This window comes from Colobus angolensis, unplaced genomic scaffold (genome assembly GCF_000951035.1).
Source record: "Colobus angolensis palliatus isolate OR3802 unplaced genomic scaffold, Cang.pa_1.0 Scaffold52, whole genome shotgun sequence".
Lineage (NCBI taxonomy): Eukaryota > Metazoa > Chordata > Mammalia > Primates > Cercopithecidae > Colobus > Colobus angolensis.
Window position 1 is genome coordinate 3,797,228 of NW_012118710.1, and position 15,065 is coordinate 3,812,292.

Sequence of the window (15,065 nt, forward strand, 5' to 3'; positions counted from 1 at the left end):
ATGAGTGGGACAGAGGGTACTAAAATGAGTGGTTGCAGCCTGCAGTTTTATCGCAGTTCAGTGAGCTTCTATTGACTATCTAACATAAACCCAGCACTACAATAGATACAATGGTTTGAAGCAATGAATTATACAGGCCATAAAGGCTTCCATATCTACCTCTGGTTACTGCCATTGCTGCTATCCAAAATTTTTAGGCAACTCCTCCTTCATTCTATTCTCCACCTCTGCAGCCCTCCTTTCCCAAGAATTAATCCTATCTCTGACACAGCCCTGCCGCATATGGTTGTGTAGATTGCACACACATAGTTCTAGGTGACATCATTCACCCTGTAGTCTAAATTAAACAGTAGTATCCAAAGGGTTCTAATGCAACACTCTGCAACTCACTTGAGTCCACTTATTGCTACCCTTGTCCTGAAATAGCACCCTAGTTCCAACAACGGGGCTTATGCCAAGCTAAGGCCAGTTTGCACCACATTTCTCATTTTGAATAATTAATTTCCCTCTTGATAAACTGCCTAATTCCCTTGACCTTCTATGAGTGGGAAATGGGGAAATGGTGACCTCTGCTTGCCTAGTATTTCAAGAATTGAAATGTGATTTTGAATTTTTGCCCACAACTGAGAACTGCTTACCTGCTGACAAGCTTGCTGAAATCACTGGCCTTTCTACCTGCTGAGATACCTGGTTATTTCCAGATCTTGGATTTTTGGTCACCATGAGCCATTTGCCAAGACACCCAGTTACCCCAAGTTGGTCTTTCCCAATAGAGTCAGACTTTCCTGGTTGTCTGTGATCACACCCTCTATATCATGGGTTCTGAGCCAGGCTGCTCTTATTTTTGTCTTTTCTTTTGGTTTACTTTCGTTTGTTTTTAGAGACGGGGATCTCACTGGGTTGCCCAGGCTGGTGTCGAACTCCTGGGCTCTAACAATCCTTCCATTTTAGCCTCTCAAAGTGCTGGGATTAGAGGTGTGAGCCACTGCTCCAGGCCTGGACCAGGCTGCTCGTAAACAACCCAAGTTGGTAAGTCTTGCTCCAGCACCTGGTGCTTCCTAGTTGGTTCCATAATTCATTGGATTTATTATGATCTTGCACAAATACTTTACCTTCAAAGCCTTCATTTTCCTGTGTGTAAACTGGAGATAATTTCAGAGACGGCTGAGATTTGAGTGATAAAATTATACTACTTATAGTACTTATACTACTACAGTACTTATACTACAAAGTGATAAACTTTAACTTATACTACCTGTAAGTTGCTTAGCACTATGCCTGGGACATCTAGGTATCCAAAAAATGGTAGCTTTTTGTTAACAGAAAAGACTACTACAGTGTGAGAAATCACAGGGCACAAATTATACATAAATGTGACATCTCAGTTAAACAGTTAAACGACCAATACCTAAGTGGTTAGAATCTAACCCAAGTCTTTCTCTTCTGTCTAGGGAGTCTTCTCCACCACGATCTGCCTGCTCTTTGGTCTAGCTCTCTTAGATACTCAAGATGAACGGTTCTTTCTGGCAGATTTACTGAGCATAACCTTGAGGAGCAGGTCAGAAGGACACTTTGGCATGGTGGGTAAAACTGCCAGCACCTTAGGACCAAACTCTACCAGTAGTCATGTTCTTTCACCAGTTGTGTAAAACACAATTTTTATTTATTTATTTATTTATTTTATTTTTTGAGACAGAGTCTCACTCTGTTTCCCAGGCTGGAGTGCAGTGGTGTGATCTCGGCTCACTGAAACCTCCGCCTCCTGGGTTCAAGCAATTCTCCTGCCTCAGCCTACCGAGCAGCTGGGATTACAGGTGTGCACCACCACACCCAGCTAATTTTTGTATTTTTAGAAGAGACAGGGTTTCACTATGTTGGCCAGGCTGATTTCAAACTCCTAACCTCGGGTGATCTGCCCGCCTTGGCCTCCCGAAGTCCCAGGATTACACGCATGAGCCACCGTGCCTGGCCTAAAACACAATTCTTACTTAGAACAAATGACTGACATACATATTGTCAGTTAAACTTATTCAGAGTTAGGTATTTGGTAGATTTTTATCCCCAAAATGAGTAAGTTTTGAGCTTTCAAAGCAAAAACTAGAATTTCAAAAAAACTTCCAGCTACCTCCATGAGCTTAATAGTTTTCTACACGCAAAGACTGTTAATGGTATTAGTGGTGATACCTTAATGATGTGATTTTGGATAGTACATAACAAAATGTGTCAACATTTTGAATATCTGCATACCTCGGTGAGACAATTATTTTCCAAATGACCAATGCATGCTGTTAGAAACCATGCATGGATAAAAAGTATCTATTCAAAGTGCAAAACTGACCAATGGATTTTAATGTAAGAGTATAAAAATTTCTTGATATGGCTTCAGATTCTACATTGCACCTAAACATTAAGAAATTAACATTTGTCAAGTTTTGGTATAGAATCAAAGAATATCCACAATTAGCTAAAAAGGCTATTAAAATATTCCTTTTTTTCCAAATACACATCTGTGTGAGGCCAGATTTTCTCCATATCCTGCAATCAAAACAACATATGGCCACAGATAGAATGCAGAAGCAGATAGGAGAATCCTGTTGTCTTCTATTATGCCAGCCATGAAAGACAGATGTGCAAAACTGTAAAAACAATACTATTCTTGCTATTTTTTAGAAATACATTTTTTCACAAAATCTGTTTTGTGAACTTATAATGAGTTTATTGACTGCCTTTTTTTTTTTTTTTTTTTTTTGAGACAGGGTCTTGATCTGTCACCCAGGCCAGAGTGCAGCGGCAAGATCATAACTCACTGCACCCTCAAACTCCGGGGCTCAAATGATCCTCCTGCCTCAGCCTCCCGTGTAGCTGGGACTACAGGCGCATCCCATGGTGCCCAGTTTTATAGCTGCTATTTTTAATGAATAATATTTAATTGATAACTATTTTAAATGATTTTTAATCTATACTCTTCTCTTTCCATTGTTTTTGAGTTAGGTGCTATGAACAGATTTGTTCTCCCTCTCGTTTATTTATTCTGTGTGACACTAGTGTTCTCTTATCCCAGAAATGTGGGAAGCGGAAGGCAATGGAAGATGAGGTGATTAGAATCTTCTGGTAACTGTGCGTACACTCATGTAGATTATCTTTGAAACATTTTTTGGTTGGGTTTCATGTTTCCCAAATTACTGTCTTCAGTCCAAAGCTCTCTCCTGAACTCAACCAGCACAATCATTCACTTAACAAATATTTATTTAGTGTCAGCAACACGCCAAGCAGTGTGTATCCACAATGGTCTTCATAACACGTCTCCTTGGATGTCCAGCAGGCACTGTAAACTCTGAACCACCCATGCTAACCTTGTTTCCTCCCATGCTCCTGTCACAATGACTGGTGCCATGAGCCACTCTGAGGCTCAGGCCAAACATCCGGGCATTCTCCTCACCTGTCCTCTCTCCCTTCATCCAACCGACTCTCAAGTCCTAGAAAATATACCTTTTTAACATCTCTCAAATTTTCCACTTTTCTCCATCTACCCTCATTCAGGCTTCCTTTATCCCTCATTAAATTATTAACAACAGCCTTCAAACTGTTCTCTCTCATCCTATCTTAGCCTTTTTTCCTCTGCCCCCCACACTGCACAGGGCCAGGCAATCTTTGACAGCGTGTCATTAAAAGGGCTGGGGTTGAAGATCATCATCTCCGTTTCACAGATGAGGAAAAGAGGCTCTGGAAGTTAAATAACTTGCCCAAGCGATATTTTTTAATGGCAAGGCAGATCAGATCACGCCCTCTGTTTAACCTCTAAAGGCATTAATTCTTTTTTTTTTTAAGACGGCGTCTCACTGTGTCGCTCGGGCTGGAGTGCAATGGTGTGATCTTGGCTCACTGCAACCTCCGCCTCCCGGGTTCAAGCGATTCTCCTGCCTCAGCCTCCCGAGTAGCTGGGAATATAGGCACCTGCCACCACGCCCAGCTAATTTTTACATTTTTAATAAAGAAGGGGTTTCACCATATTGGCCAGGATGGTCTCGATCTGTTGACCTCATGATCCACCCGCCTGGGCCTCCCAAAGTGCTGGGATTACAGGCATGAGCCACCGCGCCTGGCCTCTAAGGGCATTAATTCTAAGGATAAAATACAAGCTCTTCAATAAGGCATATGAGGGTCCTCCGTGCCTAACTGTCCAGCCTCCTTTTTGCCCTATGCTCCTTTTATTACCAGGCTTTAAAAAAATCCTCCTATTTCCTTTGCCTGGGCCACTTTTCCCCACAACAGACTGAGCTTAGCTGTATCTTTCTTCAGGAACCCTTCCCTGACTGCCTAAGACTGAGTGAGGAGCCCTGCTTATGGTTCACGTTTCAGTCTAATGGCAGAAGAACTCATCATACCTTTTTTATTTTGTATTCCCCTACCTGCTTCAGGGAGGACCTGTAATACATTTCATTACTGTCACATTCTGCATTTCCTGCTAGGGTCACTTGACCTCCTAAATTTTTTTCTCAATTTGCATACATTAGATCAACTCTTTGTGCTGTAAAGTTCTTCATCACACACCCACCATTACAGTGTCATATAGAATTGTTTCACTGTCTGCAAACTCCCTTGTGCTCCATCTCCCCCAACACTCCCTCCCCTGCACCATGCCACAGTTTAACTGCCTATGGACTTGACGAGCTCTCTCTCTCGGGTTCAGGATCTGTTCTGTTTAACCTGGTGTCCCCCGCCTGAGACAAAAATGCCCAGCCCTCTGAGGATGCTCTACAAATATCTGTTGAATGTCAGAACTACAAACTTGTGGTGCACCTACAGGTTAAACCTTGTCCCTGAGTGGCAGTGGTGCTGGTGAATTAGTCGCTCTGATGCCCGTGGCAGCCCTTTCCACAGCTCCAGTTCGCTCCCAGGCCCCCACTCCACTGTCTCCTCCTGGATGGCATGTGCTTGTCCAAATGGATGTAGCTCCGAGATGACTAAGTCACTCAAACGCCTGCCGGGCTCGGGCGGAAGGAGTCGTGACAGGAATTGCTGCCCAAGAAATGGGAAAGGGGACCAGCCCCTTGGGGAAGGGAGGCTGCGTAACAGGGCGCGACACTCGCAGCAGAGAAGAAAGGGTGGCAGAAACTCAAAAAGCTTTAGTTGGGAAACCCCACCTAAAACCAACCTGCTTACTTGTCAATGTTTTATTTCTGTTTTTTGTTTGTTTTGTTTTGTTTTGTTTTGTTTTGTTTGAGACAGTCTCACTCTGTCACCCAGGCTGGAGTGCAGTGGTATGATCTCGGCTCACTGCAACCTCTGCCTCCCAGGTTCAAGCAATTCTCCTGCCTCAGCCTCCTGAGTAGATGGGAATACAGACGCCACCACATCCAGCTATTTTTTTTTGTATTTTTAGTAAAGACAGGGTTTCACCATGTTGACCAGGCTGGTCTCAAACTCCTGACCTCATGTGATCCGCCCACCTCGGGCTCCCAAAGTGTTGGGATTCCAGGTGTTGAGTCACCACGCCTAGCCTTAAATGTCAGTTTTAATACTGAAAGTCCAGCATCACCACGAGGCTGTGAATCAAGGCACTCTCTGTGTACTGCTAGGCAGGCTGGGTTAGGACTTGGCCCTGAAAGTCTAGTCCCTGCTTGGAAATCTGCCTTTCTAGTTCCTATGACTTTAGAAGGAGTTGGGAGAACTCCAGAGCTGTGGGTGGAGGGGAGAAGCTCCTGATAAGTGAACCATCAGAGCCTGAACAATGGCTTCCTCTGTGCAGCTGGCTCTGCACCTGGTGCCTGCACAGGGCCCTCTGTGCTGTTGTCCTTCCGCACACAGTGATGTCCACACACAGACGAGACTTATAAATACCCTCCAAAGGAGAAGTGAAATCACTGACCAGTTCTCCTTTTCTCTGCTTAGCTGGAGCCCAGCAGCTGACAGCAACTGGTACACACTCACATTCCTCAGTAGAGCGGCTCAACCCGCTTTCATTATTTTATGGTTGGGAAGCTTTTGGCAAACATCCTGTTTAGGATGAAATGGGACTCAGACTGACTCTCAGGGGCTAAATTTACTGCCTAGAAACTTCAAGCAAATGAAAAGAGAAAGCAAAGGAAAGGACAGGGCCTATCAGTGCACCATTCACAGAAACGGAACGCTGGAGTCTTCTGGAAGGCAGCATTTTACCTGTACGTAGAAGGTCCTGGAGCTTGTTATTATTTCAAACAGGTTGTCTCTCATTAGGAGATCCCTAGACAGAGAAAGAGAAAGAATGTTATGGCCTGTTGACATACACACAGAGGACTCGATATGTCCTGTTAAGACCCCAGTGCCCTCTACTGTAAAACAGGAAGATGGGTAGGGGGTGGTTCCAAGCCATTCTTCCTTCAGCTCCTGCCTTGAAAAACACTCCAGGGGTTGCCTCTAGCTTCATTTCCCAGAGGGTCTCAGGAGGCTTTGCCATCCAGATGGACCCTCCCCAGGCCCCTCTCCCACCAGCAGTTCTAATAAGCTCCTTTCCCTCTAAAACCTCCTGCCTAATATCCAACCCCCCCACCACCATCTCCTACAGTTTCCTTCTTTCCTGCCTCCTTCCTTCCCTCTAAGGTGTATGAGATGGTTTGTGGGAAGCACCGTTTTGGGTGCTTTTTTGCAGATTATTTCATCTAATCTTCACAACAGCCCTGGGGGGCACTTAAGACTTCCCCCATTTTACAGATGAGGAAACCCAGACCCACACTCAGAGTCAGAGCTTAAATGACTCCTCCAAGTTACCAGAGATTTGGAACCCAGGTGTGACTCCAGAGTCTCTGCTTTATTTATTTATTTATATTTTTGAGACAGGGTCTCGCTCTGTTGCCCAGGCTGGAGTACAGTGGTGCAATCATGGCTCACTGGGACTACAGGCACATGCCACCACTCCTGGCTAATTTTTGTGTTTGTCGTAGAGACACGGTGTTTCCATGTTGCTCAGGCTGGTCTTGAACTCCTGAGTTCAAGCAATCTGCCTGCCTCAGCTTCCCAAAGTCCTGGGATTACAGGCATGAGCCACCGAACCCGGTGAAGGAAGGAAGCCAACTCTCCACTCCCTAAACCGTCTCCTCCATCCACACAGCAGCCCCATCAACTTCCCTCAGCTCCTGCTCCTTGCCTCACTGTGTGGGGCCCAGGAGACGAAGAGCTAAGGAGGAGGAAAGCAAGGGGAGAGGAGATGACTTCAGAGCACTCCTTCGGGGACACTGCTGGGTGTGGGTTTTGGAAAAGAAATCCTGACTTCTGCAAGGAAGAGGGCAGGGAGTAGCTGATGCTCAGTGACAAACCTCAAAGCAGCCCAAGTTATTTCCCATTGTTAAATGGCTGCTGCGTATGTCCCCAGCCACTGTGGGGAGTACATAAGGAGTAAAAGATCTAATTTCTACCCAGTGAAAGAACATAAGGGCCAGGCGTGGTGGCTTACGCCTGTAATCCCAGCATCTGGGAGGCCAAGGTGGGCAAATCACCTGAGTTCTAGGCCAGCCTGGGCAACATGGTGAACCTTGTCTCTACAAAAAAAATACAAAACTGAGTTGGGTGTGGTGGCACACATCTGTAGTCCCAGCTACTCAGGAGGCTGAGGTGGGGAGGATCACCAGAGCCTGGGAGGCAGAGGCTGCAGTGAACTGAGATTGCACCACTGCACTCCAGCCTGGGGGACAGAGCAAGACTCTATCTCAAAAAAAGGAAAAAAAAAGAACATAAGGAAGCAAAACTGTACCATCAGATGTTAGATTGTGTGTTACATGCCAAGAGTTGGAAAGGACTGATCCCAGGTGGGGTCGGCTTCATGAACGAGAAAGCCTGCAAGAAAATGGCAGGGGCTCGGCCAGTGCCACAGGTACCTGGGCAAAGGAGTGCATGAGACCAGAGAGCCATGGGCAAGAACAACAGGAGAGGGGCCAGACAGACCTTGAGTGAATCCTGACTACATGTAGGGAAGAGATATTTGAAAATGTTGTAAAAACCTTGGGGAGCCTTTGTGACCCCAAGTATAAAACAGAGATAAATGAGAGGACCCCTTTGATCAGGCTGGTCACTACAAAGACCAGTTAGTTATAAAGTACAGAAGGCATCCGGCATGTGTGTCACAGAATAGTCACATGAAGCACATTTCACCAACTATGATTACTCCCTGAGTTTCTGAATAAAAAATGCTTCTTTCTGGCTAAAATGTCTTAGAACCTTTCAAATTCTACTCATGCATAGCCAGTAAAGTCACATAAACAACTACTGAGGAGGTGAAAGAAAAGCAGGTGGGAAATCCCCACTCCTTTCACATCTACTTCTCAGGGTGGGAAGGGCGGGAGGGGGCGAGGGATAAAAGACTATGCATTGGGCACCGGGGACACTGCTGCAGACGAGTGCACCACAATCTCAGAAATCACCACTGAAGAACTTTTCCATGCAACCAAACACCACCGGTTCCCCAAACACTACTGAAATTTTAAAAAATTTAAAATATGTGTGTGTATGTGTATGTATATATATGTGTGTGTGTGTGTATGTATATATATATATATATTTTTTTTTTTTTTTTTGGAGATAGAGTTTCACTCTTGTTGCCCGGGCTGGAGCACAATGGTACGATCTCGGCTCACTGCAACCTCTGCCTCTCAGGTTCAAGCGATTCTCCTGCCTCAGCTTCCCGAGTAGCCGGGATGACAGGTGTCCACCACCACAACTGGCTGCCTTTTTGTATTTTTAGTAGAGATGAGGTTTTGCTATGTTGGCCAGGCTTGTCTCAATCTCCTGGCCTCAGATGATCCACCCACCTGGGCCTCCCAAAGTACTGGTATTGGATTATTCCAGCACTTTGGAGATCCCTTGTCTCAATCTCCTGGCTTCAGATGATCCATTTACCTGGGCCTCCCAAAGTGCTTGGCTGGTGGCTGTGAGCCACCAGGCCCAGCCTAAAAAGATATATATATATTTTTTTAAAACAGCACCAGGCTACATGGAGCCTTTCAACTCAATTCAATTCACTTGAACAAATATTCATTGATTATCAAGATGTCCTAACCCCTGGACTGGGTTCCAGGGAAGCCAAGCAGTCTAACAGGCATGGAAGCTGCGGAGCCCCAAGGACCTCCTTCTCTGCTAGTCCCTGACTTCTTTAACTCAGTTTAGTGTGACTCTGGTAGAGTTAGAGAGTTAGGGAAAGTTCAAGGCACTCTTAGGATTTAACCCTAAGTTTCTTATGGTTCTCTAAGCTTCCCCCGTGTGCCCAGGTGGTCTCACATCTGCAAGGGCCCTCCAGGGTCAGGTACAACCAAGGATCTCATCATGCCCAATCTTTCCTCTGCCTACTTCTGGAGCCATACTTCTGGAATTTCCATATATAGCTACTTTCCTGAATTATAAATAGTCACTGGGAACCTCCCCAATCTTCTGTACTCTGCAATTGCCATTTGTAAGACTTGGGAGAATGTTTCTGTCTCTGCCTCCTTGGGTCACAGAGCACGTTGTTTTCATGCAAGACTGTTTGTGCCTTCATGGGAGAAGAGTCGGCCTGCTGTGAACAGCTTTCCTGATGATATCTGAGGGTTCTGCTTGCACAAGCCGTGAGATGGAGGGACACAAACACCAGTCTCTAAAGACTGCAGATTGGTGGCCAGAAAGAGGGTTTCTGGATGCCCCAATACCCTTGGGGTCTCTAAAGATTCGTTCTATAGGCATCTGTATTTGGTGTTGGACCTGGGAGATCCCTTGCCAAGTCCCAAACTCATCCTATGTAATGCGACACTTGGAAGGTAACTATTTCCTAGAGGACAGAGGAATTCCTTTAAAATACCTGTTCTTCTTTCCCAGTGGGAGTAACACAGAGATGCTATGAATCACCTGTGTTAATGGGACATCAGGGTCAAAAGGAGGAGAAAAGGCGTAAGAAGGTCAGGGAAGAGGCACTGGTACAGTGATCTGACCAGAAGCACTGAGGTGAGTGACCTAGAGGCCTGGTCTCTCCTCTGAGCCTGAGTTCCGCTAGGAATTGAGCACCTAATCCTAATACCTGAGAAGCTTTGGAGCCCCACTCTTTGTTTCTATATGCTTTCTTTTTGCCCACCAGAAACTATTACATGGGCCTATCTGCTTAGGAGCCAGAGTAAGGTATGGGAAGAGGGCAAATGTGCCCAGGGCGGTCTTCTCCCTGTGTTAGCTTGGATACAGTGAGTCAGTCACAAGGTGTTAGTTAGGCTCCTCTGCCTGGCTCTTGGAAGATCATGACTCTTGCATAGAGTCTCCGAAGGGTAGTAAAGGGAGATTTAAGAGGACAAATGGAGGTTTGGATCAGAAGAGAAAAAACGGACACAATTACCCAGACTTGACTAGACATTCATGGGTCTTGAGAACATCCTTAAGAAATATAGTGCGCAGTGGTTCTCGGTCCTGGTGGAAAGAACAGGAAGACAGGTAAGTGAGGCTGTCTGTGACATATCATGATCAAGACCAGCTGATGAATACCCCTTTCTCAGAGATGGCTGGCTAAAATCAGGCTGACAAATAACCTGGTCTCAAAATAATCATCAAGAGAAAAAAAAATCTGGCTGGGCAGAGTGGTTCATGCCTGTACTACCAGGACTTTGGAAGGCCAAGGCTGGAGGACAGATTGAGGCCAGGAGTTCAAGACCAGCCTGGGCAACATCGTGAAACCCTGTCTCTACAAAAAATCCACCACTGTGATCCAGCCTGGGTGACAGGTGACAGAGAAAGACCCTGTCTCCAAAAACAAGAAAAAAGACAAAACAAATCTAAGAAGATGCTGTGTAAGCTGTGATTCTGACCACACAGCAACTCACTGCAGAGAGGACATTTTACTGTCATTGTAAAGATGTGTGCACAGAATGGATGGAGATAAGACAGAGGTGCCTTTGAAGTCTTTGTGTGTCCACATCTCCCCTCATGCACACTCTCCTGTGGGTGTGCATCTGTGCACCTCTTGGTTTCCATGACCTCTCAGAAGGGCAGCAAAGCTACTACAAACCTGCTCACACTTGAAGTAGCAGATGGTAAAGTCATCAAGTGCAAAGAAGCGACGTTTCCAGCTCTTCCGCTGCAATAAAAAAATCAAAGGCAGAACATTAGCAAGAGGTACCCAGCATTGTGAAGGGTGTTCTCATGCTAAGCTCCCAGGGACCCAGCCCCCTGGAAATCTGGCCCCCACATTCAGCAGGGGAAAGGGCTTCTTCATATCAGGCGCAACACCTCTGACAGGCGGGGGCCAATGGTCAGTCCCAAAATCTCACCCTCAAAGGTGGAGGCTCCACGGAGGACTGAGGCACCTCCTGTCAATCTCCTCTCACCTCTGCTATGTCTACAGCCACTGGTTCTGAGGAGTCACCAGAACCCAAGTTTAGCCCCTGTGCTGACACTCACCACATTCCCTTGCTTCACGCAGTAACCACTCTTAATGAGGGGAGGCCCGGTGGAAGCACGGCAGCCTGATGTGGGGATGTAACTCTGAGACCTTCGAAGGATGGCGTGGGACCCAGGCTCACTCCCTTCCTGCCCATCCCCACCGTTCTGCAAGGAAACAGTGTCAGGATCAGCGCCTCCCTGCCTCTATGCAGCCATAGCCCCATCCACCTCCCTCTGCCTGAATCTCTGGCCTCTTTGCCCTAAGTCAAAGAAGAAATAAATGGCGGGCACAGTGGCTCACGCCTGTGATCCCAACACTTTGGGAGGCCAAGGCGGGAAGATCACTTGAGCCCAGGAGTTCTAGACCAGCCTGGGCAACACAGTGAGACCCAGTCTCTACAAAAAAAATTAAAAACTGTTTTAAAATTGTTGTTTAATTTTCATTTTAAAATTTAAAAATTAAAAAAAAGAATTACCCAGGCGTGTAGTCCCAGCTACTCAGGAAGCAGAGGTGGGGGGATGGCTTGAACCCAGGAGTCTGACGCTGCAGTGAGCCATGATTGCACCACTGCACTTCAGTCTGGGCAACAGAGTGAGACCCTGTCTAAAAAAATTAAATAACAACATGGCAAAACCCCATCTCTACCAAAAAATAAAAAAACATTAGCCAGGCACGGTGGCTCATGCCTATAGCCCCAGATGAAGTGGCAGGATCCCTTGAGCCTGGGAAGGCTGAGGTAGGAGGATTGCATGAGCCTAGGAGGCGGAGGCTGCAGTGAGTCGTGATTATGTGTATCTGCACTTCAGCCTGGGTTACAGAGTGACACCCCATCTCAAAAAAAAAAAAAAACTTACATAAATATAAATAATTAAAACAGGAAAATAAACCTTTCCTTTGCTCTGTCATGCACTTTACCGGGTACTTTCACAGAACCAGCATCAGGGAGGTTGGGCCGACCCAGGAGAAAGGGAAGGACAGAGAATGTGAACCAGGAGGGACACTGGGCTGGTTTCCAGCCTTGTTTGCCTTCGTCTATCCCATTTCCTACGGGTTTCACAAACCCTCATCTTCTGTGTCTCCTGTGTCCAACACAGAACTGCACAGGCCATTCGGCTTCAAGATGCAGTGGCCTCCACTTCTGCAATGCTGTCGCTAACACCCATGAATGGGGCTATAACATGCCCTGTACTTCCCTGATGGCTCCACTGGCACCAGCTCCCCTCCAACTCCCACCCTCATTTTCCCCAGTACGGTGCTCCAAGCACATCACGGGCACACCATGGACACTTCTACACCCCCACTCCCCCGGCAGCCCCAGTCAGGCCCCTCACCTGGCTGATGGGTGTGTGGACCACCACCCCTCCGATGATCTCCGTCTTGTAGGCCACCTGTGGCTTCTTCTCCAGGGCTGGAGGAGCTGCTAAGCTCTTGAGAACTTCAGTGGTCATGGGTAGGCCCCCACCTTTGGGTACCTGGGGAGAGCGGCAGCAACAGTCAATGGGGAACAGATGTTTAGGAAACATGGGGAGCCCAAAGCAGAATGGGGGTGCCGTGAGAAAAGCTAATGTGCCAAATTACAGTCAGACTTGCATGTCCTCCCCAGGCCTTCCGCAGTCCAAATCTGAATATGAGCGTCTCAGCCAGCAACGCCCTCCCCCCAACACAGATACAAACTGACTCCAGGAATTTCTTGAGCACCTACTTATGAGCCAGCCCTTCCCTGGCTAGAAACCCAAGATAAAGTGTCAGCGAAACACACATGGGTCCCCACCCTCATGGCATTTACATGCATGGCACTTACATGCTAGTAGGGGGAATGACAAAAAAATACATAAAACAAACAGAGTAATTACAAGTGGTGGTGAGTGGCACAAAGAAGATCAAGGGAGCTGAGGCAGTGCACAGCAGGGGACCTGCTGGAAACGGAGTGGGCAGGGAGGTCTCCAGAGGAGGAGGCAGGGAGACACTCAAACGGCAACCTGGAGGGTGAACAGGAGCTGAGGGCCAGGTCTGGGGCCTCACACCTGTAATCCCAGCATTTTGGGAGGCCAAGGCAGGAGGGTCACTTGAGCCCAGGAGTTCAAGACCAGCCTGGGGAACATAGTGAGATCCTGTCTCTACTAAAAATGGGAAGAAAAAAAAAAAAATAGCCAGGTATGGTAGCACATAGCTGCTCAACAGGCCAAGGTAGGAGAATCTCTTGAGCCCAGGTGTTGGAGGCTGAAGTGAGCTATAATCACACTACTGTACTCCAGGCTGGGTAAGAGAGACCCTGTCTCGAAAAAAATAAAAAATAATAAACTAAGAAAAAAAATCAGGAACATGAAGCTGGGAGAAGTCATTCTGGGCAGATGGAACTGGTAAAAGTGCATGCCTTGGTAGAGACAGAACAAGGGGTCCATGAAGTCTGGAGCCAGAAGGCGTGTGGTATAACCCTTCATCTCTCACAAACCACCTGAGTGACCTTTGGCAACCATCAGACCTCTCTAGGCCTAAACCGTCTCATGTATAAAATGAAAAGAGGAATAATATTTATCATAACCATTGTTGTGGTTATCAAATGATAGAAATATTAAATGCTTTGGAAACACAACTAAAAGAAAAACATATTACAAAATATTTTAATTAAGGCTTCCCAGGTGGTACTAATAATTATACACAGAGCCCTTTTGGAAGAATGAGTTATCTTTGTTCTTCCTTGACAGAGATATGGTACCACAGCTGATCAAATCATCATAGAATTTTGTTGTTGTTGTTGTTGACACAGAGTCCCACTGTGTCACCCAGGCTGGAGTGCAGTGGCACGATCTTGGCTCACTGCAAGCTCCGCTGCCCGAGTTCACACCATTCTCCTGCCTCAGCCTCCCAAGTAGCTGGGACTACAGGCGCCTGCCACCATGCCTGGCAATTTTTTTCTATTTTTTAGTAGAGACAGGGTTTCACCGTATTAGCTAGGATGGTCTCCATCTCCTGACCTCGTGATCCGCTGGCCTCGGCCTCCCAAAGTGCTGAGATTACAGGTGTGAGCCACCGCGCCCGACCCATCATAGAATTTTTATGGTTAGCTGGAAATCACAGGACAGAGGTTGCAAACTGGTGGCCCACCCACCGACTTTGCCCAAACAATGTTTTGTCAGTCACATGCACTGTTTTTTAAAATCTGCATCTAAGTTTTGGGATATTTCACAGAAAAATCCAGATTTTCAGCTCTGCAGCAGTTCCCTTTTAGACAGAAAATACATTCCGTGTTTGCACAGTCTCTACCATTCTCACCAGCAGGATGGGAGAGGCCAGGGGTCAGATGTCACTTATCCTCATTCTTGTTCTCATGTTTCTTCCTCCTTGCCCACTTCACTCATTTACACTAGAGTCTGCAAATGCTGAGGAAATCTTTCATTTCGTTAGAAAGAAAAAAAAAAGGCCCAGAACAGTTCAGTCATTTACCCAAAGCCAGGGACGGCTGAATGTCGGCCAGGCACGGTGGCTCATGCCTATAATCCCAGCACTTTGGGAGGCCGAGGGGGATGGATGACCTGAGGTCAGGAGTTCAAGACTAGCCTGACCAACATGGTGAAACTGTCTCTACTAAAAATACAAAAATGAGCTGGGCATAGTGGCGGGCGCCTGTAACCTCAGCTACTCAGGAGGCTGAGGCAGGAGAATCGCTTGAACCCAGGAGGCAGAGGTTGCAGTGAGCCGAGAT

At 46.7% G+C, this 15,065-nt stretch overlaps 1 protein-coding gene across 1 annotated transcript in view; it reads right to left on the reverse strand.

The window, feature by feature from the left end:
- PLEKHA2 (pleckstrin homology domain containing, family A (phosphoinositide binding specific) member 2) overlaps positions 1-15,065 on the reverse strand; it is a 71,514-nt gene that overhangs the window by 8,454 nt on the left and 47,995 nt on the right. The window contains exons 6-10 of the mRNA XM_011960678.1: positions 12,694-12,834; positions 11,380-11,526; positions 10,988-11,056; positions 10,322-10,392; positions 6,160-6,223 (exon numbers count right to left, since the gene is read on the reverse strand). Coding sequence (XP_011816068.1) covers positions 6,160-6,223; positions 10,322-10,392; positions 10,988-11,056; positions 11,380-11,526; positions 12,694-12,834 — 492 coding nt within the window. The remainder of the gene's footprint in view (positions 1-6,159; positions 6,224-10,321; positions 10,393-10,987; positions 11,057-11,379; positions 11,527-12,693; positions 12,835-15,065) is intronic.